The sequence below is a fragment of the Sus scrofa genome, chromosome 2 (genome assembly GCF_054392235.1).
Source record: "Sus scrofa isolate SSC_HxYL_T2T_F1_AM1 chromosome 2, Sscrofa_HxYL_maternal_Yorkshire_Landrace_v2.0, whole genome shotgun sequence".
In the NCBI taxonomy this organism is placed as follows: Eukaryota; Metazoa; Chordata; class Mammalia; order Artiodactyla; family Suidae; genus Sus; species Sus scrofa.
In genome coordinates, this window is record NC_139384.1 from 119,241,066 (window position 1) to 119,268,008 (window position 26,943).

Here is a 26,943-nt window from a genome sequence, read left to right on the forward strand (position 1 = left end):
TCACAAACTCTGTTCTTTCTTTATGAGATTTGCAAAGGAGAAGGTTTATTTCACATCCACCCCTGGGGCCTCATTTTGGCAACCACTTCTCCGCACTACATCCTCTTCACCACTCCCAGTTTCACCGCTGGCTGCTTCTGTCTAGCATTCCATGCTCCATGCTAGGGTACTGGGCTGGACTCCACATTGCTGTGATGTGAAAATTCCACACTTAGTTTTATTACTTGTAGTCAAATTCCCCCAGAGCACCAGCAGTGAAGCCTATATGGGTGAGACAGTTTTCCCTGAAGAATTGGGAGTAATTAAAGAAAATTAATTACAACAGAGGAAAAAACCCTTTTAATATTATATCCCAAATACGTCTCTTTCTCTGTCCACGACAAGAAAAAAGACAAGTTCTTCCCCTCAGAAGGGGTCATTTAAGGGTACACACCATTTCTGTCCTGTTCTTCTGCCTTCTTTTTCCATGCCTTCAATGTCCACTCCTTCCCTTTTTAGTAAAATTCTATTGCCCACCCCACAAGACATTGTTTTGCCGTAGTTTACATCCTTGTTTTCCAAAGAGTATGATCCAGAAAATGAAATCATCTTCAAGCATATATTTTGTATGACATATTTGATCTGGGACAATAACAAGGGGACTTCAGCAGAAAGTCCTGGCAGAGCTCAGCAAGCAAAGCAGAAATGTCTGTGGAGTCCAGGAATAATGGAACAGTAAAGAAGGCTGAGTGTGGAGCTGAGACTCAAAGGCTTAATAACTGCATAGTCATTAAATCAGAAAAAGTGTGATTTGTAGTCTAAAGATGTAGAAGTGATTTTTCATCGGATAGCCTGAGTTAAATAAATTAAATGAAAAAACAGCTTGAAGAGTACAGAGGAATATCTCTGAAAGGAAATTTGAGAAGTAAATCTAGAATTAATGTAATACATTATAAGATTTCTGAAGGACAGATATATCTAAACAATTAAGAGATCTGTGTTTATGATGAATGAGAAATGGAGGAATCCTTTTGTCTACTCAACAGGAATTCTTTTATGCACTTGACAAATATTTGTCAGGTGCTGAATATGTGCCAGGAATATTTAAGGTATTAGGAAATATAGTAGTAAATAAAAGGAATAAAAAAAATCTCTGCCCTCATAGAGCTTTCATTTTAGAGGTAGAAACAGATGTTAAATAAGATCACTTAAATGAATGGGTTGAAATGCCATAAATACTTTCAAGACCAACAGAGCAAGAAAGGTGAATATGGACTTGCTGGAGATGTCCGTGAACTGCAGTTTTAAATATTGTGCCCAAGGAAATCATATATTTATAGGTACCAGTGAAAAGAACTTCTGTAAGAATCAGCAGTGACTGTAAATAGAAGAACAAGGATCTACACAAAAATATGTATCTACTGGATTATAACAGAAAAAGTGACCTTCATATCTCAAATATTCTAAAGATGACTTCTCTCTATAAGACATATATCTTCATGGTGTTACTTAAAAAGTGGCTTCATGAAGGTGAGGTTAGGTGCCCTCCCACAGACATCATAGCATCTGATGCTTCCTTGTTGCAAGAGCCTCTATCCCCCAATATTGTCCTTGGAGGAGAAGTTGAATATAACAGAGACACAGACCATGAGGCCTCTGATAGAAGAAGAGACTTCTGGGACTTCCTATAGTGGCTCAGCGGAAACAAACCATGAGGATGCAGGTTCAAACTCTGGCCTCACTCAGTGGGTTAAGGATCAGGAGGTGCAGCGAGCTGTAGTATAGGTCACAGATGCGGCTTGGATCCTGAGTTGCTGTGGCTGTGGTGTAGGCTGGGAGCTACAGCTTCAATTAGATCCCTAGTCTGGGAACCTCCATATACCATGGGCCTAAAAATACAAAAAAAAAAAAAAAAAAAAAAAGACTTCTAAGCATCTGCTAACTTTTAAGTTTCAGCAACTTTGGCTGTACTTTGTTTCCTGCCCTTGTTTTCTCAGATATGTGTTTATAAAATATTCCCACACTTGGTTATTTTTGTGGACCTCTGTTTTTTTGTAACTGAATGTTTTGCATTCAATAATTTTAGCTCTAAGTCACAACCATGTCTCAGGCCCTGTATATGGCTTATATTAATACTCAGACCAATCAGGAAAAATGGGTATTACTATGTTTGTTTTCTAGATGAGAAAACAAATAGCCTTATGTAGTTTAAATAATTTTAACAAGGTCACATGGTTAGAAATCCTGGACTGATTCAAAGTCCTGGCTGTCTTGATTTTATCACATTGTATCTTGTAAAGTAATACAATGACAGAGTAGGATGTCAATTGACCCATAAACATGCAAATAGTTCATAGAAATAACAACAGCAACAGATAGGAAAAATGATTTTTCCTTAAACTGCTTTTTGTTCTAGAAAAGATTGAGTATATGGAGGTAAAGCTTCATAATTAAAAAAAGATAAGGATATTGGTTAAGTATTTGAGAATAACAAGAAGCTGCAATAATGCAGTAGGTTAATGATTAGAAAGTTAAAGTACACTTTATACAATTTCTGAATAGAAAATTAACAGTGTGATCAAGACTGCTAACAACTGGAAAGCATCAAGATTTGATTGAGGAATTTAAGAAATGATATTGAAAATTTTATATTTTGAATAGGCATTAATTTTGCATAGTTAAAAATTCAGTGTATAAAAGAATATATAGTAAATGTTGAGCTTCTACTTCTGTTCCCCAGCCACCAACATTTCCTCCCTGGTGGCAACTAATTTTTTCACTTCCTGGCCATATTCTAGAGATATATTCTAAATATGCAGTTGTGTTGCTTTTAAACCCCTTCAGTTTAAAAAAAAATTTTATTTTGAGGTACTTGTATATTCACATGCAGTTATAGGAAATAATACAGAGAGATCCCATATACCCTTTACCCAGTTTTTCCCAGTGATAATGTACAGTAGAGCACTATATAGTACTATACTATAGTACACTATCACAACCAGGATACAGAACATTTTCATAACCAAAGCTTCTTTGGCAAAACTCTTTCTCTCTTCTGTGGCTACAGCTTCCACCGGAGTGGCCTCTGGGCTCCAGTAACCCTGACCCCTTTGTTTCTCCAGTTAAAGTCTGTGCTTGCTAATTTCTGGATTACCTCATCAACCCCTTTTTAGTTTCTGTGTTCTTCCATTGCCTTTGTTGCCATTTCCTTGCATCAAGTAGGATCACATCCTACTTGTGTGAATATCTCAAGTAGTCTCTATTTTCCCAGTCAGCTCCTGCTGGAAGCAAGTGGATTCAGAAAAAGATGTGGTATTTCTTGCACACCTGACTTTGTAGTTTCTGTTTTAAATCCACCACGTTGTTATCAAATCTTCCTATCCTGTTCTCTCAAACTGACTATTTGCTAGGCGATGCTATTTACATCAGTGTATATAATCTTTCCCAGACATCCATCATTTTAAAGTGATTTTCCTGGGAAGGTGCCTTGAGGCAAAGATGTAACTTACACAAGAGGCATTTGAGATGAAGTGTCTGACTCCTCAGGTTCAGAAGGCCTTTCAGATCACAAGGCCTTTCAGTTTACATTTGTGCCTAATTCTTTATAAGCATGTCATTTTTCTTTGTAGATTGAACAGATCTTCATGTAATATAGTAAAGCTCTGAGAAGGGCTTCTGCATATCTACCTCATCCTCCACCTGGGCCGTACTCCCCTCAGCCACAGCCTTTGCAAGCTACAACTGATCTGAATTAAGACAGTACCCAGTCAGAGTCTTTAGGTGACATAGACACCTCAGGAGGGGCCACACATAAAGCTATTATCAGTCATTAACTGCTTGGTGAATTGGTTTATTGGGTGTTTTGTGATACTGATTGGGTGAAGAGTCAGGGCTAGAATGGGAGAAAAAGGCACCACCCAGGGATGGAGCGAATTTGGACACAATGCCCTGAAAGAGGACTAGTCTTGAGCCTAATAAATTTAAGGGCAAATCAGAACTTTACAGCTTTTGGCCAAAGATCATTGCTAAACTTTCAGAGCGAAGGGCAAGTACAAGGCATTCTTCTGAAAAGGTTACAAGACTTCAGACAGAAAAGAATGATAGTAAGTTTCTGACTATAAAATATTCAATGTTTTGGAAGTGGTTTTATGAGAATGATCATCAGAACAATACACTACTGTATCAAACAGATTATAATCTGAAATAACTTTCAGTGTTTTTTCCTAAAGTACTGATGAAAGAGAAGTACATTCGTTTATTTATTCGACGCATATTATGTTGTGCCAGGTTCTATATTTGAGAAGTTACACATAACTGTGTTAGAAATAAAGTAATTTATGTTTTCTAAAATTGGTCTATAATACTCCCATAGGTATTTTAGGACACATAATGTAGTATAGAATGTCTTCTAGCTCAGGAGTCTCCAGATATTACTCTGTTGAAATAGATGTGTCAGATTTACTTGTTTTTTTTGTTTGTTTGTTTGTTTATTTTTATTTTAGGGCACCCCCCTTGGGATATGGAGGTTCCCAGGCTAGGAGTCCAATCAGAGCTGTAGCTGCCAGCCTACACCACAGCCACATTAACACCAGATCCAAGCCATGTCTGCAACCTACACCACAGCTCACAGCAATGCTGGATTCTCAACGCACTGAGTGAGGCCAGGGATGGAACCTGCGTCCTCATGGATGCTTGTCAGATTCGTTTCCGCTGTTGAGCCATGATGGGAACTCCAACTTGTCTTTATATTATCAGGGACATATATGGATTTTGGAACAAGTACGAATCAACATTTGCTTAAATTTGGGTTAATTTACAACAAGATTATGCCTTTCATGTTCAGATAAAGCATTTTGTTAAAAACAAACCAAAAAAGAACAACGAAAACAACAAAAAGTCTCTTGGATTGAGAATGAAACACAAATTAGCAACATTTATAAACAATTCTGGGGTTCCATTGCCTGGGATTAAACCCAGCTCAGCCACTCTCTGTCTGACCTCCAGGAAATTACTTACACCTTCTGCATTGTTAAAATGTAGACCATAGTTGGTCACTCTCTTATAAAATTGTTGAGGAGTGTAAATTAGAAAATGTATTTAAAAAGGCCTGGCACATAGTGAGAGCTAAATCAATGTCAGAAACAATTATTTTTAAAATTTCTTTTTAAAATTTATTATCATTATTAAAGTATAGTTGATTTACAATGTTTTGTCAAGTTCTGTTGTACAACAAACTAACCCAATCACACACATTCCCACAGTGCTGTACGGTAGAATCCCATTGCCCAACCATTCCAAGTATAACAGTTTGCATCCCCAAAATGCCCCAAATGCCCATTCATCCCCATTCCTTCCCCTGGAAGGAATGGGAATGAATCCCAACTTTGCTCTTCTTGTCCACGATTGTTTTTTGTTTGTTTGTTCGTTACTTTTAGATAGGATCATCTGTTCCATATTTTAGATTCCACAAATAAGTGATATCATATGGTATTTGTCCTTTTCTTTCGGGCTTACTTCACTTAGTTTGAGAGTCTCTAGATCCATCCATGTTGCTGCAAATGGCATTAGTTTGTCCTTTTTTATGGCCGAGTAATATTCCATTGTATATATGTACCACATCTTCTTAATCCATTCATCTGTTGATGGACGTTTAGGTTGTTTTCATGTCTTGGCTATTGTGAATAGTGCTGCAGTGAACATATGGGTGCATGTGTCTTTTTCAATGAAAGTTTTGTTTGCATATATGTCCAGCTGTGGAATTGCTGGATCATATGGTAGCTCTATATTGGGTTTTATGAAGTATTTTCCATACTGTTTTCCAGAGTGGTTGTCAATTTACATTTCCACCAACAGTGGAGGAGGGTACCTTTTTCTCTACACCCTCTCTAGCATTTATTATTTGTCGCCTTGTTAATGATGGCCATTCTGACTGGCGTGAGGTGATACCTCATTGGAGTTTTGATTTGTGTTTCTCTAATAAATACTGATATTGAGCATTTTTTCATATGCCTGTTGGCTATCCTTATGTCCTCTTTGGAGAAATGTCTATTAGATCTTCTGCCCATTTTTCAGTTGGGTTGTTTGTTTGTTTTTGTTTTTTTTTTTTTGATGTTGAATTGCATGGGTTGTTTGTATATTTTGGAGATTAGGCCCTTGTCTTTTGCATCATTGGCTAAGATTTTCTCCCATTCTGTGTGTTGTCTTTTCTTTTCTTTTTTTTTTTTTAATGGTTTCCTTTGCTGTGCAAAAACTTGAATTTGATAAGGTCCCATTGGTTTATTTGTCTCTTTATTGTCATTATTCTAGGAGGTGGATCAAACAATGTGTTGCTGGATTTATGTCAAAGAGTGGTTCTGCCTATGTTTTCTTCTAGGAGGTTTATAGTGTCTGGGCTTATATTTAGGTCTTTAATCCATTTTGAGTTTATTTTTGTATATGGTGTTAGATAGTATTCTACTTTCATTGTTTTACCTGTAGCTTTCCAGTTTCCCAGCACCATTTATTGAAGAGGCTATCTTTCTTCCACTGTATATTCTGTCCTTTTTTGTCATAGATTAGTTGACCATAGTTACTTGGGTTTCTATCTGGGCTTTCTATCCTTGTCAGTAACAGTTCTTATCTCTGAAGTTTGTTAACCGGTTTGACAGAGAGAGATACAAGAATCTAGAGTAGAAAAGAATGATCAAAGGAAGGAATTTCTTACAAGAATGGAAAAGATCAAGTCTGAAGATTCAAACATGGGGCTAATCAAATCAGAATCTGAATTTTACCCTTCTCCCCACATTCACTAGATATCTAGCATTTTTCTAAGATTGACCCCATAATTTATTATTTCATCAGCTTCTAGTCTTCTCTATTTCTCAAGGTTGCGTCCTTAAAGCAGAGACTCACCAATGACAAACATCGCCACTTAACTGGGGCAACCTGAGCATTGCCAGCCCTTTGAGTGGAAGCTCTAGAATTGTTGTTTGGGGTTTGGACCTCACAGAGGGTGCTCCGACCTCTCTTCCCACCACAGTCCCAGTCAGCAGCTCCACCCCCCTTGCCCTCGGGTCCCGCCCCCTTCTTCAGGCTTCTTGCTTCCCTTCTCACTCAGGTCCTCTTTTCCTCCGGGTGTGTGAGCTAGGCGCAGGAGGCGGGCTCATCGCTGACGGGCTGCGCCTCTGCAGGGAGGGCGGGAAGGCGGGCGCGGAGGCGGCGGAGGCGGGGACTACGCCGGGCGGTAGCTGGCGCCGTACGCGGTGGGAGCTGAGAGGGTACCCGGCTGGCTCTGCTGGCGGCCTCAGCCCGGATCTCGGTGCCGCAGCCCTGCGCTTCTCCCTCTCTTGTCTACGGCTCCGCGGCCCCAGGCACAGCAAAGGCGGCGGAGCTGTGGGCCACTGGTAGGTTGCACGGGGACGGCGTTTCCTTCTTCAGCCTTTTGTGCTGCAGAAAGGGTGGTAGTGATGGGTGGGTGGGTTGTTGGTGGGGGGGTGATTTGCCTCAGTCACCGATCCCGGGTGCCAACCCCAGTCACGGCGCCGCCCCTTCCTTCTTGCCTCGTGTCGAGGCCGGGCACGCAGTGCCCGCGCGGTGCTGGGGAACCCCGGCCGGGCGGGCCTCCCAGGATGAACGGCGTGCGGCCTCAGCCGCCCCAGGCCTCGACAGTCTTGTCCCCCAGTGCCCGAGCAGAGGGCTGGGGTCTGGTGAACTGGGTGGGGCTCTGGCGGAGTGCCGCGAGCCCGCAGTTCCTTGGACCAGGGGTGGGGTCGGAGACGCCGTGAGTGTGCAGCGCGTGTGAGTGAGGGTGCAGGGGCGTGCGCCCCCGTGAGCGCGCGGCGTGCGCTCGCCGGGGAGGTGCGGGACTCGGCGACCCCAAGTGCCTCTCCCCTGGTGTGGCGGTGCGGAAGTCGGGGCGTGTTGGCGGGCATGCTGGCCTCGCCGCCGCGGTGCCCGCACCGCGGGGCAGCGGGCCTGGAGGCCCCATTGAAAGTAGCTCCTACCCGGGCCTGCTACGCCTCTGACTGTCCGCCCGGGCCCCGCGCTGGGTACGACTGCCCCGGCCAGATAGCGCCTCGGGGCGAGCCCTGACGGCCTTATCTCGCCCGCCCTTCTAGTCTGCGCAGGAAACTGGGGGGCAAGACCGCCCGGGAGCCCACAGCCAGCGCCCGCAGCGCGTCTGCTGTTGTCGTGGGGGCGGATGGACCGGCGGTGTTTGGGACCGCGCGCGTGGTTTGGGGCCGGGTCCTGGCCAGAAGCGAAAGCGACAGATGTCGTTGGGCATCTCCGCCCTCGCCCCACCTGTCGCGGGTGGACTTTGGGCCGGGTGGGAAGTGGAGGAAAGGGATTTCCAGGCGGGCGGCAGTCAAGTCAGACCTTGAGAAGGCGGCCCCATTGTGAAGCTGCCAAACTCTCTCTAGTGGTGGAATCTGCAAATCTCTGCCAGAAAGGAGATGAGAACACGAAAGGAATGATGGCCCTGTCCCTTCCTCTTGCAAGTGTTCCACATCTCCCTGCTTCTTGACCTACGCCTCTTTGCACCCGGGAAGGTTTACTCATTTGTGTTGGGCCAGGACGATGAGTGTGTATGTTTATGGCTGTGGTGCACAGGTAAAACTGGGCTGGGAACTTTTTAATCATTCGAGGAAAGAGGAAGAATGGAGTCAGTAGCATTTTATAGCTTGCTGCGCCTAGCCGAAAGGACACTTCTTGCACATTTCTCACTTTCTGGACTCTTCATTTCACATTGTTTTTCTTAGATGAGCTACGCTACAATTTAGAGTTGTAAGTTGCCTTCCCCCCCCCCCGAACCCTATAGAGCAGATTAGACAGTAGAAAGATAGAAATGACCTCTTCCCAAAGTTTATTTTCCCAGTCATTTCAAAATACAGTATTGGTTATTATCACCGAAGATTTGGTACTTTTTAATTTAAGACCACGATTTATGCTTACACAATTATACTTAATGAGTGTTTCACAGATATTTCAGTGCTTTTATTATGTAACTGTGAATGCATTATAAACTTAATAAAATGACCGGGATGAAATACCAGGATTAATGAGCCTGGAGACCTCTTGATTTGATAAGAACTGGTGTTTAGATTTTGCTTCTACCAACATTTTATATAATTGCAAATAAGACTGTTTAGTAGTAACTATTCCAGGATATACGATAAAGGGTATTTATGGACCTTACATAATGCTCAGTGAATTTGTTTATTTTGTATACATTAGAGAGCTAGTGTACACATTAACCCTAAAAGATTTACTGTGATGGGAGTAATAAAAATCTTATATACAGGATTTAATTTTTTTTTTTTTTTGGCTGATTTATATTCTCTAGGGGAAAATCAGCTCTTTTCCTCCAGAGAGAGCTCTGATTTTGTTACCAGCCTATCAAAATAAGTTCTTGGTTTTAAGCTTTCATCAGGAAGGTTAGCCAATTCCACTGTGTACACTTGCCCCATTTCAGTTACCTTTCCTAAGAGGCAAATTTCTTGTAAAGACTTCATGTAGACTTGCAGTTCCAGTTACTGTTAGTCATATTTGTAGTGAAACTGAATTTTCTTCTGAAAGTAGGATGATTTCACATAATAAGACCTTAGTAATCTATCTTTAGTTTCTTATAATAAAAATAGAAAAAAAATGAATGCTGCACTTTAAGGAATTTACTATTAAAAGAACTAATATTAGAAAAACACATTTCTTCTTTCTGAATCAATTTTAGATTTTGTTTCCAGGTTGGTGTGGTTAATAATTTGTTTGTAGGGTCAAGCAAGGATGGTTTCAGAAAAGGCACACCCTACCTAACCCTTCTAAAATATGATTGATTATTTAGTTTTTATGAGATGCAAATGGAAAAGTAGGATTATTTTAAAGTAACTTTTAAAATGAGCACGTCGGTATAGCTAAGCAATTTGTTTTCATTGTGAGTTGAACTTTGGCAGTTAAACCATTTTATTTCTGCTCAGTGTTGTGTTACTTAGAGATCTTTTAGTCCTTTTTTTTTTATTAATAGGGTAATCTTGGAGACTATTGGTGGCAAAATGTTTTCATTATCTGAATGGAACTTTTTAAAATTGCTCTTTTTTTTTTCCAAGTGCTTTTTCATTATTGGTCTCTCTTCAAGTAGCCACTCAGAGGAAACTACTTGCTTCCATTTTTTTTTTTTTTTTGTCTTGTTTTAGGAACAAGAGTTAGAACCTGTAACATCTAATCTACCAGTTTTCTTTGCCTAAAATTTATCTTGCTTTTCATAATATAATCTTTAATGATTCATGAGATTTATTTACTGGAATTCTCAAGGATTATATGCTGATCATATTTGTAGCCTTGTGGTTTGTGGAAATGATATTTTGTTAAATTTTTTATTATTGGTATTTTGTAGTGGATCTATAATGTAGCCAGAGATTTGTGGGGTTTTTGTGTGTAGGGATTTTGTGTGGGCCTGAAAATTTCCATATGGGCCTTCTATATTTTTGGGAAAAACATTCCCTTCTTTAGGTTTCCATGGTCATTTAGATTTACTGTTATATGTGTTAGATTTAGGTATTTCCATGTCTGTCTGTCTTCCCATCTTGTCTTCATTTTTTGTATTTGTACCAGTGCCTGCACAATGCTGGGACACAATCAAGAAATATTATTGAATGAGTAAATGAATGATTGAATGGCTGGGTAGATACACCTAAAGAAATACTCCTTGGAACTGTATGGAAAACCACTATGCAATCAGAAGGGGCTTTCTTTTTTAGTTAATTGGCCTTTCCATTGTTATATATTACTTTTAAGTAGGATAACGATATAACCACCAAATTGGGACACCTTTGAGAGATAAAAGGGGTGCTGTAAATAATTATTCACTGGCTGTGAACTGAGACATACAGTCACCCTACTTTTGAGGGACATTCTTCTTTATTTATTGAAGATGATATCTACCACGCTGCCTGAGAAAATTGACACAGTTACTAGTTAATGTTTGCACTTTTCTGTTTGTAGAAGCTTCATTTGCAGTCAAATGTTTGGTGTCTTTTGCTTAGTCACCCACTGCTTCCCTATGCAGAGGTCTTTGGGCAGCTCTTGGCCATGCCTAATTTTTCCTGTTTTCATTGCTTTCAGGATAATGTCATAGGGCTTTCTGTTTGTTTCAGCTGCTTGTGGCTAGAAGCATTATATACTCTAGCCTTTGCTCTGTTTACTTCTGTTTTTTATAAGTATTTTGTCCTTTTTGTAAGGATTTCATGTGAGTTCTTTTCCCTCTGGCTGACTGTTTTGGGAAGGAAATCCATTGATACCTTGCCAAGTTTTCAAGTTCGAAACATTGGCCAAAATCAGTTACAAATATTAGAGATTTGTGGATTTTAAAGTACTCTAAATGTGTTATTTGGAAGGCATATATTTGGAGGAACTTTTGAATTGAAGTCTTTTTAATTGTTTCTAATGGAAGATGACAGTAAAATCCTTATTATAATTTTTGCTGGATTCCTTTGCAGGCTTTCTTTCTCTCTTTGGCTGCACCTGTGGCATGTGGGAGTTCCTGGCCAGGGATTAAACCTGTGACACAGCAGTGACCTGAGCGAGTGCAGTAACAGTATTGGATCTTTAATCCACTGCACCACGAGGGAAAAACTAGGCAATCTCTTAAAGAAGCCATATTCTCATACTAAATCCTGACCTTGTTCTTCTTTCTTTTTTCTTTTTTTTGGCCACTCCTGTGGCATATGGAAGTTTCCTAGCCAGGGATAGAATCTGAGCCACAGCTGCAGCAACCCTGGATCCTTAATCCACTGTGCCACAGCAGGAACTCCTACCTTGTTCTTTTTATTTAAAATGCTTTTCTCTTTTTCACCATCTTCATCATCATCATCCTCTTACTACCTGTGCATGGATAGCATGCAATTACACACCAGACAGTAAGCAGAGTTAGAAATGAGTAAAAAAATGAGAACTGGAACAAACTTCCTGCACCTCGGTTTCACCCTGTGTTGCTCCCTTGGACTCTTGTTTGTGTTCTATTTTTGGCTTGGCACTGGCATAATAGGGATAATCAGTTACTACACTTTGTTTACTATGAAATTACCAACCATTTCCTAGACTTCCACATCACCTCTAGTGCAAGAGTTGGATATTACTTTAAGCTCCTATGCCTTCAAATCCAGAATGAAGTTTTAGATTTATTTTCCTTGTGGTGTTGAAAAGATAATGGAAATATTTTTCCAGTGCATTTAAAAGCTTGAAAAGAAGAACATATCACCAAATACCTGATGCAAATTATATGAAAGTTTGAGATTTTTAGGTAGCTTTATAAAACTTCTTTATTTAAAATTGAAAGATTTAGTTTTCTTGTTGTTTTTTTTTTTTTTTTTTTATTTCCCCAGTACATTATTTTTTTTTCCTACTCTACAGCATGGTGACCTGCTTACACATACATGTATACATTCTTTTTTCTCACATTACCATCCTCCGTCATAAGTGACTAGACATAGTTTCCAGTGCTACACAGCAGGATCTCATTGCTAGCAACCACTATGGAGAACAGTATGGAGGTTTTTTTTAATATTCTTGTTTCTAAGTTTTCAGTCTAGATTTATAAAGGTCTAAATGGAATCTCACCTTGTGATGGACATAACCCTGAAAAATTAATTGGAGATTTTGTTCTGTATTTGGCAGCTACCCACATGACCTGCAGATATTGGCTGGTACATTTTTTTCCTGTCTTATAATTTGATTTTAAAAATTTTCATAAGCTCTTTGGAGAAAGGGTCCATGATTTAGAATGATATTGTATAAGATTCTCCACTAACTGCCTTAGAATCCTAATATTTTTCAAGTTGAAAATAACTTGTTAGTAATTAAAACTTACCTCCTGCCAACCATTTTACAAATGAGACAATAGAGCTTTGAAATAGAGTGCCTCCTAGAGTTCCCACTGTGGCACAGTGGGTTAAGAACCTGACTGCCGCAGCCTGGGTCACTGCCAGAGGTACAGGTTCACTCCCTGGCCCAGGAGCTTCCATATGCTGTGGGTGTGGCCATATTTAAATAAATAAATTAAAAAAAATTAAAAATAGAGTGCCTTCTCACATTTAAATTTTAATCCATTTAAAGAAGTTAATTAATATGCATTTTTCAGGAACATGATTATTCTATAGCAAGCTGTACACCTGGGCTTATCTCTGTACAGAGCCTTATGGGTAAAGTGATGTCAGTGGGCTTTGGAGCCAGAGGGATTAGGGTTCAGATTCTTGTTCTGACCCTTAGGTAGTAGTACATGATGAAATATTTTTAAATGGGGATAATACTTTCCTAATGGAGTATATAGATGCTCATATTAAATGATATAAATTGCATACAGCTTTTGGCTTGTAGAAGGTGCTGAAAATAAAATAATTTAAAAAATTTCCGTTAACTTGTTAAAAATCCATTTGCTGTAATAAGAAATCAACTTGAACTTGATTACATGAGTATTGGGGAGATTCCTTGGGGGTAATTATATTAAATAAAAATTATTGTTAGGTAACAATTTTTGTTGCATTATAACTCATTTTATTTTAAAACCAGAGGCTTTGTTGGTAGAGATGACTTAATTATCTAGCTTTCTTGGTTACCCAACTTGAAAACAGTTTGCGGAGAAAGATGTGAAAGGAAAGGTGTCTGTGAATTAAATCTAAAGATGGTCCCCAGGTTGATAAGCATGTTGTTTTCTTGGAATGATAGTTCTTGGTCTATTAGCTCCTTCCAGGGTCTCAAGCAAATATCTTTATTAATTATGTAATAATCCATTTCTTTTGGATAAAACCCTTCTGTGCTAGTAAGGAAAATAATAAAGTAACAAATATTTTTGGGGGACCATATTGAACTGTTGCCACTTCTTCAGGCTTCGTGCACCTTCATGAGTAAAATGAATCTATTCAACTCCTTTGAGCTACCACCCATCCCCAACAAGTGAAGAAACAGAACACAGAAAGAGAACAACAGAAAACCCAACAACTAACGAAACCTTTACAGGTGAAAAAAACTTTGAGGCATTTTCTTGGCCTCAAGAAATTACCCCAATTAACTTGGGAGGTAGGAGATAAAGATATGTTTTCTTATGCATTTCCTCCTCAGTTAAGAGGTGAAAGGCACAGAAGAGATGTTAGAAACTGTAAGCAATGTAATAACTATAAAGAAGTCTTTTTCAAGTTGTTCTCTTTAAAAAATGCTTTCCATGAACCTTCTACTCTGAGAGCAGGCTTATGAAGGATTTTTGCTATTTTATGGCTAAAAAGAGTAAACACCAAAAATTAATTGTGTGATAATAATATCACATATTTGTGAAGGACTTTGCAGTATGCAAAACATGTTCACCTACTTTTCATTTGATCCACATTAATAGCTTTGTGAAGGAGGGAGGATGGTTGTCCTCGTTTTAAAAATTATGGCTTATGCAAGGTCAAGAGGCAGAGTTCTTAGCAAGGCAAGGACTAGGACCTGTTCTTTTTCACCCTGGGCTCAGCATTATTTTTTTCAAAGGATACTGTGAGTCTGTTGAACACATGAATAAGATTAGGATGGTGGAACCAATATTTAAACCCCCCTTTTTTTTTCTTAGCTCTTTATTTAGCCCAGTAAGCTAGTTAGTCTCCAAGTAGAGTTTAGGCAACAGAACACAGAGGAACAAGCATGATAAAATGTGTGAGGTTTTGCTTAGCTGAAACAAATTCAAAATTGCTTTAATTAGTTAATATTGTATCCTATATAACTTTAGTACCTCCTGCTAGTTTCATCCTGTTTGGCAGCTAGAATTGATATAATTGCTTTGTAAGTTGTGTTACTTGTTAAAGGTTTATTTTTATATTTCATGTTTAGTATCTGGAGTAGAGCAGAGAAATTATTATGCCTATGTTCCCCTGGGACTCACTGGAAATTGTACAGTGACATCTGGGATTTAGTCTGGTAAGTTGTATTTTGCTTTTTCTGTTTGTTAACTAGTTGTATGAACGTAGTATATAATATAAAGTGTTTTAAGTACTATCTAAGTAGATGAATACAAAATGTCGGCACATTTTTATAAATATGTATACTATGCTTATGAAAGTTTTAATGGTGAGACTGAAATTATTGTTACAAAATGTTGATGTTGTATATGTTGCTAATGTTTGAAATGTCTGACTTTTTGATTGGGTAGATTCTTTTTTTATTCTTATGAGATAAAGGATGTTTTATGGAATAATGTTTTGAAAGACAGTAGGGAAGTGGTAGTTGCTCTAATTTCAGAGAAATTTCAGTAAAAATGTTAATCTCCAAAGGTTGGTGAAATAGTTTCAAAAAGTCTCATTTTGTATTATCATACGTAAAGAATAGCAAACAGGTGACTGAAAGGAACATCGTTTTCGCTTAGTCTTGGCAGTTCACAGCAGGTGTGACATTCCTTTTATCACACCATGAATTTAAACTGTTAAAAATAGGCAATGCTGTCTTCCTTTTAGTTGTCTTTTTTCAGTGTGTCTCTGTATCTGGGCTGACACAGTTGGCTGTGTGGCTCCAAGTCTTTGAAGGGGAAACATTTAATGATGATATTTTCCGCATTTAAAAAATTTATCTTAGTGTGAGTTGATGCTTTGGTATGTTATTCTACTTGGCTAATATCTTTGTAGGTCCTTGTTTTGAATTGCGTAGAATGGTCATAATTTTTTGAAAAAGCAGTTTCATAATAAATAATTTCCAAGTTAGTTAGTAGCAGAATGATTGAGAAGAATGATGGGGAAAACAAACACTGTTGCTTCATTTAGCAGATCTAGCCTGTCAAATTTATGAAAATGTATTTTAAGACATTAAAAAAATGGTAGCATAATGAAAACTTTCAGTTTTGAGGGAAAAAAAAAACCAAGAAATTTGAGAACTCTAAATACAAAGTACTTTTAGAGGATATTGGTTAAGAAATGATGTGGCTGAGTCATTCACTCATTCAACTGAAAGCACGAAACTAGGAGCAATGCGTGGAAGCTACAGGAGTATGTCTCTGTATCTCTCTCTCCATATTATAGTTATAGATGTAGTTATATATATAAATCAAAAAGACATCCGGGAGTTCCCACCATGGCTCAGTGGTTACCGAATCTGACTAGGAACCATGAGGTTGTTCGATCCCTGGCCTTGCTCAGTGGGTTAAGGATCCAGCATTGCCGTGAGCTGTGGTGTAGGTCACAGAAGTGGCTCAGATCCTGCGTTGCTGTGGCTCTGGTGTAGGCCGGCGGCTACAGCGATTCAACCCCTAGACTGGGAACTCCCATGTACTGCAGGTACGGCCCAAAGAAATGGCAAAAAGACAAAAAAAAAAAAAAAAAAAAAAAAAAGAGAGAGAGAGAGAGAGAGACGTCCTAGGAGTTATCCTCGTGTCTCAATGGAAATGAATCTGACTAGTATCCATGAGGACGCAGGTTCAGTCCCTGGCCTTGCTCAGTGGGTTGAGGATCCAGCATTGCCGTGAGCTGTTGCAGACATGGCTCTGATCTGGCATGGCTGTGGTGTAGGCCAGCTGCTACAGCTCCGATTTGACCCCTAACCTGGGAACCTGCATATGCTGTGGGCGCGGCCCTCAAAAGAAAAAAGACAGAAGACAAAAAAAAAAAAAAAAAAAAAGACATCCTAGCAGAGCTTCAAAAGGAGAAATGAACCAACTTGAGAGGTAGTGAGTTACCTATTATTTAAGATGTTCAAATATAGATTGGACAACCATTAAGATTCCTTCTGATTCTGAGATTAGTCAGTATCAGAATTTTAAAAGAACTTTTAAACTTGTGAGACCATCAAGAATTTGAAAATATGTGACAGGCTTCTTTTATTTTTAAAATCAGGTTTATTGAAGTATAATTTATATACAGTAAAATTCACCCTCTTAAGGTGTATCATTCCCTGAATTTTGACAAATGTATCCATTTATATAATGACCAGTGTAGTCAATGTATAGAATATTTTCACCCTGGCCCCAAATTCCCTTGTGCCCTTTGTAGTCTGCCCCCTCCTCCCGATCTCAGCCCTTGGCAACCATTATTGCTTGTTTTCTGTTCCAGTAGTTATACCTTTTCCAGAATGTCATATAAATGGAATCATACAATATATAACATTTTCCACCTGCTTCTTTCACTTCTCATAATCCTAGTTTGCACCTCCGCATTGCTGATATTCTATTTTATGGATGGACCACAGTCTCTTCATCCATTACTCTGTTGATGGGTGTTTGGATCATTTCCAGTTTTTGCTGATTATGAATGAAACTGTTAATAAACATTCATGTTCAGGTCTGTGTGTGAACATACATTTTCATTTTTTTAAGGTAAATAATCACAGGTAGGGTAGGTAGGTTGTTTAGTAAATGTTTTATTTAACTTTATAAGAAATTGTCAATCCACTTTCCAAAGTGGCTGCACCTGACTGAGGCTTCTAAGAAGCTAACTCTACCAAAGTGTGTGCAGATGAAGGGGCCCAGTTCTCATTCAGTGCAGATTTATTTTTATTTTATATCTAGCTTTAACGTGTTTGGTTAGCAGATGCTTTTTAAGCCCATAGTGGATTAGAAACAGTAGATTAAAAGGCCTTAGGGATGGGTTGTTAGCGACTGGAAGCTGCCAGAAGTTGTATTCACTAATGTGACTTTAATTACTGATTAAGAAAAAGACCGCAAGAACTTACAGGAGTGAAATTCTTCTGTCTGATAAGTTTTATCTGACAAGTTCTCAAACATGTCTACATATTATAATCACTGGGGGAATCTTTTAACAGTCTCAGAGCCAAGAGTACCCCCTTGTTGATTTAAATCACAAATCTGGGACATCAGTCTTTTTTGAAGCTCCTCAAATGTGTTAGTGTTCAGGCAAGTTGAGAACCATGTGCTAGAAACACAGCATGATGACACTGACGGAGCCCTGGGCTTAGAGCAGGGAGGCCTGGAACTGCAGGCCTGGCTCTGGGCAGGCCCCCTCCTTCGCAGCTAAGTGTCCTCTTCTCTGACTGAAGGTTCTGGGTAGGTGAACTCCTAGCGGATTCTGACATTAAAACTAGATGGTTCTAGATAATAGTCATACTTAGGAAAGACTCCATTTTTCAGGGAATGACTCTATTCTGAATGGTTCTTTTCAGGTACCTCTTGAAAAGGATTTTATTCACATGATGACATTTTTTGTTCAGTATATTTAAGACAGTTATATCTGTTTTATCTTAAGGGGTGTTGCTGTGTGTTGCTAAAAGCAGTTGAAGCATATGGAGCTGTTTGGTGAATTTTTTGATAAGCCTGATTAAAAAAAAAATTCCCAGAATGCAGTACTTCTCAAAAAGAATTCTTTCTATAGCAGTTGTGAAACTTACCAGCTATTTTCAGAGCTGGTTTAAGGAGCTGAGGCATCTAGGTTATATTTTCAAAATGTTGGTTCTGGTGCCAAGTGTATAGGAAGTTTGGTCTCTTGGAGGGTGTTCAGATCTGAGTAGATTCCATATAGTCACAGTCTTCTGAATGTGCTCTTGGTGCACCAGGTTTGCCTACTTGTGTGTTGTGGTTTAGACTGTTTACTTTAGTTTCAGCCAAACTTCACAATTGCAGGCTGTACCTGATGTTTTTAGAATGTACACTGTGTGCATTTTTTTACTAAATGCTAAAGTGTTTCCTTGTCTAGGTTTGTACAGTTTTGAATTCTCATACATTTCAAAGAAATAGGGTGGGACCTACCAGCATTGCCAGGTCTTTCATATGCTGTATAAATATATTTAAGTGCCATTTTTCCTGATAGGATTGTGAGGGAATTTGATGTTGAAGATCCGTAGGTGTCATTTAAAGAAATTATAGTTGTTCCTGGTGCTTGTTTATGAAACTCAGTTTTAAAAGGATTGTTCAATTACACATTAATTTTTTTAATGCTTGTTGCATTTTCTGTTCTAGAGTCTCTATTTCACAAATACTGCTGCTTCTGTTAATAATACTTTCTGTTTTCTGTTTCTAGTTTTTATTTTTGCTTTCAACTATATACAAAAAAACATTAGTGGAAGCAGTAAGGGTACATATTGTTAGTCTCTGACTTGAGGTGCTCTGCAGTGCAGAAGTTAGCTTTGGACCTGATTTCTCAGTTCATATTTATTCTTATAGATTTGGTGGCAGTGCTGCCTGTTGCACAGACTTTCAAGAGTGCTTTGTAATTGTTTATCTTTGCTGTATGCTTTTTTGATATGAGATGTATTTTAAAATATAAAACAAAATGCTTAGTTATGAATATTGTTAAAAATAGCAAACCCTAAGCAGAGTTTTCACGGTAAAATAGGAATAGATGACTAACACAGGCTGTCTCTGGATGTAGTCAGGGCAGCTGAGTTTCCATAGGCTGTGTGGATGTAGTCTGGGCAGCTAAGTTTCCAGCTGGATGCCTTTTAATAAGAATTTCTGCAGTGCAAATTATTGGATATCTATAAATCAAGGTATGCTGACTTTGAGACCTTTCAATCATTATTGTCTTTTGCATCACCCCACTTTTTAAAAAAATATTTTATTTTATTTTATTTGTTTTTTAGGTCTGCACCTGTGGAGCTTCCCAGGCTAGGGCTCCCATTGCAGCTATAGCTGCCAGCCTACACCACCGCCACAGCAACATCAGATCTGAGCCGCATCTGCAACCTACACCACAGCTGAGGCAACACCAGATCCTTAACCCACTGAGCCAGGCCAGGGATTGAACCTACAACCTCATGGTTCCTAATCCGATTTGTTTCTGCTGCACTATGACGGGAACTCCATCCCTGCTTTTTTGGAATTGGGTACCTAGACTTCCTCTTCACCACTTCTGCCTATTTAAAAGATAACTAAATGTTGATGGTACAGCTGTTCTTGGGATCTTGCTCCAGTGTGTAAATCCTGTCAGAAAATTCTTGGCAATTTAAGATCATAAAAAGTTTTTTTTTTTTTTTTTTGTCACATTGAAGAATGGAAGGTTATGCTACTTAGGCAGCACTCTATCCAGCTAAAAATGAAATATTTACTTGTCAATCAGCTAGCCTCCACATAGCTTTCTTAGTGCCGCACAGTAGATGTTCTTAAAGAGCAAAATATAAGTACAAAGGATCATTTTTAAAAAATCTGTAAGGGATCTGCAGAGTCCTGGTTGCACCATTCACATTCCTGCATGAGTCAAGATCTGAAGATATTCTTGTACATAGGACAGCACACTGTAGAGACTATGAAACCACCTCAAAGAGCTCTTAGTTTTGAGAATATGCAATTGTTTGGAGCAGAAGTACTGATGTTTTATAGTTAAAAAGTACAGTTTTCCAGCCCTAGAGTTACTCAGCTTAAGTCCAGCAGGTAGCAGCTGTTATGTATGTAATATTTATTTATTTATTTTATTTTTAAATTTTTTTGTCTTTTTGCCTTTTCTAGGGCCACTTCCCGTGGCATATGGAGGTTCCCAGGCTAGGGGTCTAATGAGAGCTGTAGCCTCCAGCCTACGCCAGAGCCACAGCAACCCGGGATCCGAGCTGCGTCTGTGACCTACACCACAGCTCACGGCAATGCCGGATCCTTAACCCACTGAGCAAGGCCAGGGATTGAACCCGAAACCTTATGGTTCGTAGTCAGATTCGTTAACCACTGCGCCACAATGGAAACTCCTGTAATATTTAAAAAAAGCATTTTCATGTTCTAGTACAGTAAGACTCTCATTCAGAAATTTTATATAGCGTATTGACCATAGCTATTAGTTTGAAGATTTTTATTAGAGAATATTAGAAATGCTTATTCTTAAACTTTCTGGTTAAGTAGTGTTTTCTACAAAAAGTGTGTTGTTTATCTCAGTAAAGCATAGTAGGTTTTCTTAAAGTAGGGTAGGTTGCTTGGTTGAAATTTCCAGGGTTCTTAAACTGTATCTTTTACTTAATCTAGGTTAAATCATTATCTATCAGGTAGATGTTTGAAGATCCTTTTGAATAGTTTTGTCCATGCCAGGTGATATTTTTTATGGTGTTACTGGCTGCTGGAAACTTAACCAGTGATGGTAACTCATCTAAAATAGGGTCTATTTCACATCACATCAATCTTGACTTTTATAAATTGCCTCACCTACTTTCCTCACTTTTCTAATTTTCTAGGTACTTATTTTCTAGATGATAAATCGTTTCTGACTTTTTCCCTCAAACTTTTGTGTCCAGTCACCCATTATCCTCAACTTGCAGAGATGCTAAGAATTCCTTGATGTAGCAGGGTTGGCTTAGTGAGAGAACAGACTTTTGATGATCCTATTGACCAGAGAAGCCAGTGCCCACTCTTTTTTCCTGTGACTTTGTACCCTGTTAGCTTGCTTAGCAATTTTTATACTGACAGGCAAATAAGAGGACTTTCAGCATAGCTCCTAATTGAATTATCACCCAGTTCAGAATGGGTGAGGTGTGATTTCCTGGATTTTAGGATGTTTATAATATACCAAATGAGAATACAGTAAGATAGCTGGTAGAAAGCCATGGTCTGTCATGGACTGCAGGATTTGGAAGAAACCTACCTAGACCACTGTGTCACTTCCCGTGAACTGATTGCTTGAGTGTCACCACCTGGATAACTCCTTGGGTGGGGTGCCTGTTTTGTGTGTGCTCTATTTCCTCCACAGCCGTGATCATTTAGGCCTCACTGACCCTCCTCTCCTTCTCTTTCAGAATGAAGTATCAGAAAAACACTTCCCACCTGTAGCTGCCTGTCAGGTTAGGTATGTTGAAGGCCTTAGATCTGTCCTCTTGTGCCCTTTCTGGACTATAGAATTAGTGAGAAAGGAAAGATTAACTTGTCATTTGGCTTAAACCTTTGTTTGTTCGGCATAAAATCTGATGAGGCTTCATATGGCTCTCTAAAATTAATTAGATGAGAAATCTTCAGAAATCTTTTTGTATGTATATCCGTGTAAGTGGTAGTCACCTACTCTTTCCATACTCCCAATAGGGTAATAAATTACACAATCAAATATAAATTTATTTTCACATTAATAAAATAGGATAAAGCCGATTACTTTAAATATAGATGTGTTGAGGGACTAGGGTATTTTGGTTAAATAAAATTGGAAATAGTCTGGAGTTCCCACTGTGCTGCAGTGGGTTAATGATTCGGCTTGTTTCCGTGGAGGTGCCGGTTTGATCCCTGGCCCAGCCCAGTGCAGTGGGTTAAGGATCCTGATGTTGCTGTAGCTGTGGCATAGGTTCCATCTCTAGCTCAGATTCAATTCCTGGCCTGGGAACTTCCATATGCCATAGGTGTGGCCATTAGAAAGAAAAAAAAAAAAAAGAAGAAGAAAAAAAATTAGAAATAATCTAACATTTATAATAAAAAGTAAGTAAGCAAAACTCTCTGGATCCCTTTGGCATTGGCTTTATCTCAGGATACATTATCGATGTTAGTTTTCAGTTGTGCCATAGATGTATGGACCCTAGTGAGGACAGGGTGGCATCTGGTAACTTCTTCACAGTCTTGTTTATTTCTTTTCTAATGAAGGAAAAGAAAGTACAGCATGCAAATGAGGGAGTAAAGTTGTGGCTTTTTTTAACCTTTTTTTTTTTTTTTTTTTTGGCTATTTAGGGCTGCCCTCGAGGCATATGGTAGGCTAGGGGTCAAATCAGAGCTACAGCTGCTGGCCTACACCACAGCCACAGCCATGCAGGATCAGAGCCACTTCTGTGATCTATACCATAGCTCACAGCAACGCCAGATCTTTAACTCACTGATTGAGGCCAAGGATTGAAATCACATCCACATAGATACTAGTCAGATTCGTTTCCACTGTGTCACCAAGGGAACTCCCTTTTTTTAGCTTTCTGATTGCTTAAGTTTTAAATGAATATCTAGACTTTAAAAAATGCTTCAATTAGGAAAAAGTTATTTGTTTTACAAAAGGATACATAAGAATTATTTAACATAGTGGCCTTTTTCAGTATTTAATCTTAAACTCATGTTATTTTTTGACATATTATTTGACTTCATTTTGAATAGTGATCTGAGACATTTAAACTGTACTATTGGAGTTCCCTGGTGGCCTAGCAGTTAAGGAGCCAGCATTGCCACTGCTGTGGGACCCCTGGCCCAGGAATTTCCACATACCTTTGATGTAGCCAAAAGAAACAACAACAACAACAAAAAAACCCCTGGGCTATCTAATTCTAATTGAAGATCAAATAAAGTTTATCAGAAGTGACATTGTCACTCAGTTTCCTTTAGTATTTTAGTTTCCGAAATTTGATTTATCTACAACTTTTTAGGAACCTGGCCATTGTCTGTGGTACTTCTTGTCACTGTGGTTTTTCACATTATGCAATATGATCATTAAAATAAATAATATTACTATTGTGAATTATTCTGCCATTTACTAAACTATTCAAAAGTGCAATGTCTAAGTTATTGCAGAATAAAATAACTGTCATTCAGTGACATTTTAAAATTAGTCAAATAATATCTCATTTTTATATATGTTAAATATTAAATATGGCGTGACATACTGGATTTAGGATTAACTTTTAAACTACAAAGTGTTTTTTTTTAAATAATTGATTGGCGGTATGGAAGGGGGAACATTTACAAGATTTAGGGGAATCTTCCCTCAAGATTTAGGTCTAAATTGGATTTTTGGGAGAAATTGATTGGCTTTTATGTTTTATCATATGCCCCTCAAACAGCTGAAAAGAACTGCAGGTATGAAGAGCTGAGCACTTATTTTAAATTAAATAGTGGAAAATGTAAAGATTTTAGTTTTCAAGTTGGAAATATTTTGTGGATTCTCATGAATTTTTTTTTTTTTTGTCTTTTCTATGGCCATACCCGTGGCATATGGAGATTCCCAGGCTAGGGGTCTAATCAGAGCTGTAGCCTCCGGCCTACGCCAGAGCCACAGCAACACGGGATCCGAGCTGCGTCTGTGACCTACACCACAGCTTATGGCAATGCCAGATCTTCAACCCACTGAGCAAGGCCAGGGATCAAACCGCAACCTTGTGGTTCCTAGTTGGATTCGTTAACCACTGAGCCACGATGGAAACTCCTCTATGGTTATTTTTAATTGCTTTTCATTTGAGATCTGTATTTGATTTGCTTAATAATCACATCAAGGAATAAGCTGTGATTGAATGGAGCACTGTATTTAGAAAAGTACTGTTGTTTTCTGTTTGCTTCTCCGTCTGAACCTTTTAGTGGTCCTTCAGACTTCAATTCAACCTGCCTTTGAGTCCTTGAAGTAATAGTCATTTCATGCCTGCTGTGGAACATTTAATGGACATAGATAAAAATCTGTCAATTGTACACTGGCTGTTTTTCAGGCCAGGGTTATTTCATGCTCTCTGAGCCTCCGTAAACGATCCAGCTTGGCCCAAGGTTCTGCGTGTTATACTCTTCTAATCTGAGTCTGTCTGCTTTTAGGAGCGTGCAGCCTGGTGCCTAAGATGGAAGTAGATGTTAATGGAGAGTCCAGAAGCACCCTGACCAGCCTGCCCTTGCCCGTGGCCGAGGCAAGCTCCCCGGGAAAGGCAGAGGCGGAAAAGCCCCGCTGCTCCAGCACGCCGTGCTCGCCCATGCGCCGGACTGTGTCAGGCTACCAGATCCTCCACATGGACTCTAACTATTTGGTGGGCTTCACAACCGGTGAGGAACTCTTGAAGTTAGCCCAGAAGTGCACAGGCGGTGAAGAGAGTAAGGGAGAAGCTGTGCCTTCTTTGCGCTCCAAACAGCTGGATGCAGGACTTGCACGTTCCTCTCGTTTGTATAAAACCAGAAGTAGGTACTACCAGCCATACGAGATTCCAGCTGTCAATGGCAGGAGGCGAAGGCGGATGCCTAGCTCAGGAGACAAGTGCACTAAATCCTTACCTTATGAACCTTATAAGGCCCTCCATGGGCCTCTGCCTCTTTGTCTTCTTAAAGGTAAGAGGGCTCACTCCAAATCTCTGGACTACCTCAATCTAGATAAAATGAACATCAAGGAGCCAGCTGACACAGAAGTGCTACAGTACCAGCTTCAACACCTCACCCTCAGAGGGGACCGTGTGTTTGCTAGGAATAACACATGAGTGACTTGCAGAGAGTGTAAATCAGTTTACACTTGGCTAGAAAATTTCACTGTTGTACTCTGTACAGGACTCTTTACATTATAGATGGTTCTATCAGTTAGGTATTCCTGGAACATAAACATTGTTTGGATCAAATTTTGAATACAGGAATGAAATAACAGGTACTTGAGGGGTAATCATTCTAGAGCACGCAACTGCAAGGAAAACAGAATGTTGACCATTAGTTTGTATAGCTTTTTAGCTAGGAAAAAAAGGCTTTGGTGCAGTAATATCATCTTTAAGATTCTGATACTCAAATTGGGAATGTTATCTGCTTGGTTGTTGCTGACTTGGTATGATTCATTAGAAATTTATATCTTAAGTACTCAAGTACTTCTTTAATCTCTGTATTTTACTATAAAATGTATGTAATGATTTGTTTTATGAAATTTAGAACTTGAACATTGCTAAATTGGACCACTTTTTATTTTTAAATATTGAGTTTAAATATTTTATAACTGGTTTTGCACTGAAAAAAATTAACATTTCAGATTGACAAGAGAATAATCTTTCTTCACTTGCCTCAATAATATTATTGAGCAATGAATTTTTTTATTTCCGCATGGAAAGTTATTGATCTCTATGGCTGTAAAATATTTCTTTATAGCGTTATTAAAGTGTGTCTTAATAAAATTAAATTTGGGATACAAAGTATTTATTTTACAGTGGGCGGGGGGGGGGAAGCTTTTCCGAAAAGTTTCCAATATGAAGTTTTCATAAGTTGAAAAAGTTTCCTTAGTGCTTATTTTCTAATTTAAAGTTCACCTGGAACTTTAAAATGGAAAGGATTCTTTAAATTGTGGATTATAGGCATAATACTGTTTGCATCTAAATGTTCTGTAAGTGAATGGAACTTTAATAGAGGAATTCATGATTTCTACTATCGAATGCTTAAACTAAGTATGAAGTGATACCATTCAGCATGGCATCGGGTCATTCCAGTTTTAGTTCTGTGCAGCACAGGCAGGCATGCATTGAAATTCCAGTTTCTAGGATTAGTGCTGGAGCCTAAAGTGCTTCTACAGTTTTAATGGGTTAATCCTGGATTACTTAACAATTTATGTCAATTGCACTGGTTTAATTTGTTGCTAAAGAAATAATGCCCTGGCTTTAGTAACAAATACAGCTCAACTATTCTTGAATATATTTTGAAAAAAAATGTATGTAACTTACCTTTTGTAAAAGTTTCTATTTCTTTTTTTTTTCTTTTTTGACTCTTGAAGGTGCAATTTATTACTGAATTGGCATTTCTGGCAGCCTAGACCTGCTTATTTTAGTTTTTATTTCGGGGGCTGTGAGTTTCTACGGTGTTAGCAATCTTACTTATAAAATAAGAACACCTTTTAATTAAATTAGTGGCTCATTCCTGGTGCAGTTGTGACTTTTCTTTAGCCGGAATGAATGACAAACTCTATTTAGAACAGAATAAGTATTAGAAAACCCTAGGAACTCTTAATCAATGTTTATTATACTTTCACTGAGGCAAATCATGTGAAAGAGCCTTGGGAAAGTTGGCCCATATCTTACTGAGTTGATCATATTTCTTGGTGGGCTGGAAATTTTCAGCTGTTGTACATTTTAAAGTAAATTGCACCTTTGTAACATATTGTATTGACGAATGATCACTAAGATTAACTATATCTCTACAGTCATTAGTTTGACAAGAAATAGAATCCTGTCAGATGCCAAAGAGTTGGGATTTTTACGTTTAATGATTAAACACCATTATTTATTGATGATTTACCCTGTGGAACTGTATTATTTCTAACTATGAAATAAAAGGGTGGTGTAAACACACATTGTTGTGTTGTGCTTTAACGAGGTCCACCATCAACAGGCCAGTTTCTGTTCTAGGATTTGCCTAAGCACTTATTTTGACACTCCATTTTTGTTAAGGAAAAT

The 26,943-nt window shown here is 38.7% G+C and overlaps 2 protein-coding genes across 15 annotated transcripts in view; both read left to right on the forward strand.

Moving 5' to 3' along the window:
* Window positions 1–1,448: 1,448 nt before the first annotated feature.
* On the forward strand, window positions 1,449–13,908 carry LOC146405662 (uncharacterized). Its single transcript, XM_085011724.1, has 5 exons — window positions 1,449–1,509; window positions 7,076–7,276; window positions 7,329–7,755; window positions 12,625–12,653; window positions 13,832–13,908. Exons 1-5 carry the CDS (start codon window positions 1,449–1,451, stop codon window positions 13,852–13,854), a joined length of 741 nt encoding a protein of 246 aa, XP_084867850.1. The 3' UTR covers window positions 13,855–13,908.
* The window catches only part of MACIR (macrophage immunometabolism regulator), a 790,687-nt gene continuing 770,940 nt past the window's right edge, over window positions 7,197–26,943 (forward strand). For 5 of the 14 annotated variants that reach the window (XR_014838457.1, XR_014838459.1, XR_014838460.1 and 2 more), the window contains exons 1-2: window positions 7,197–7,361; window positions 24,356–24,856. Coding sequence is in view for 9 of the 14 variants with exons in the window: in XM_085014199.1 (XP_084870325.1) it covers window positions 24,379–24,856 (478 nt within the window). In the remaining 5 variants the exon portion in view is untranslated. Of the gene's footprint in view, window positions 7,362–8,402; window positions 8,569–13,822; window positions 13,963–14,805; window positions 14,893–21,618; window positions 21,669–24,355; window positions 26,839–26,943 lie in introns of those variants that run through there. The other 9 variants (XR_014838456.1, XM_085014198.1, XM_013995002.3 and 6 more) reach the window with 8 other exon arrangements.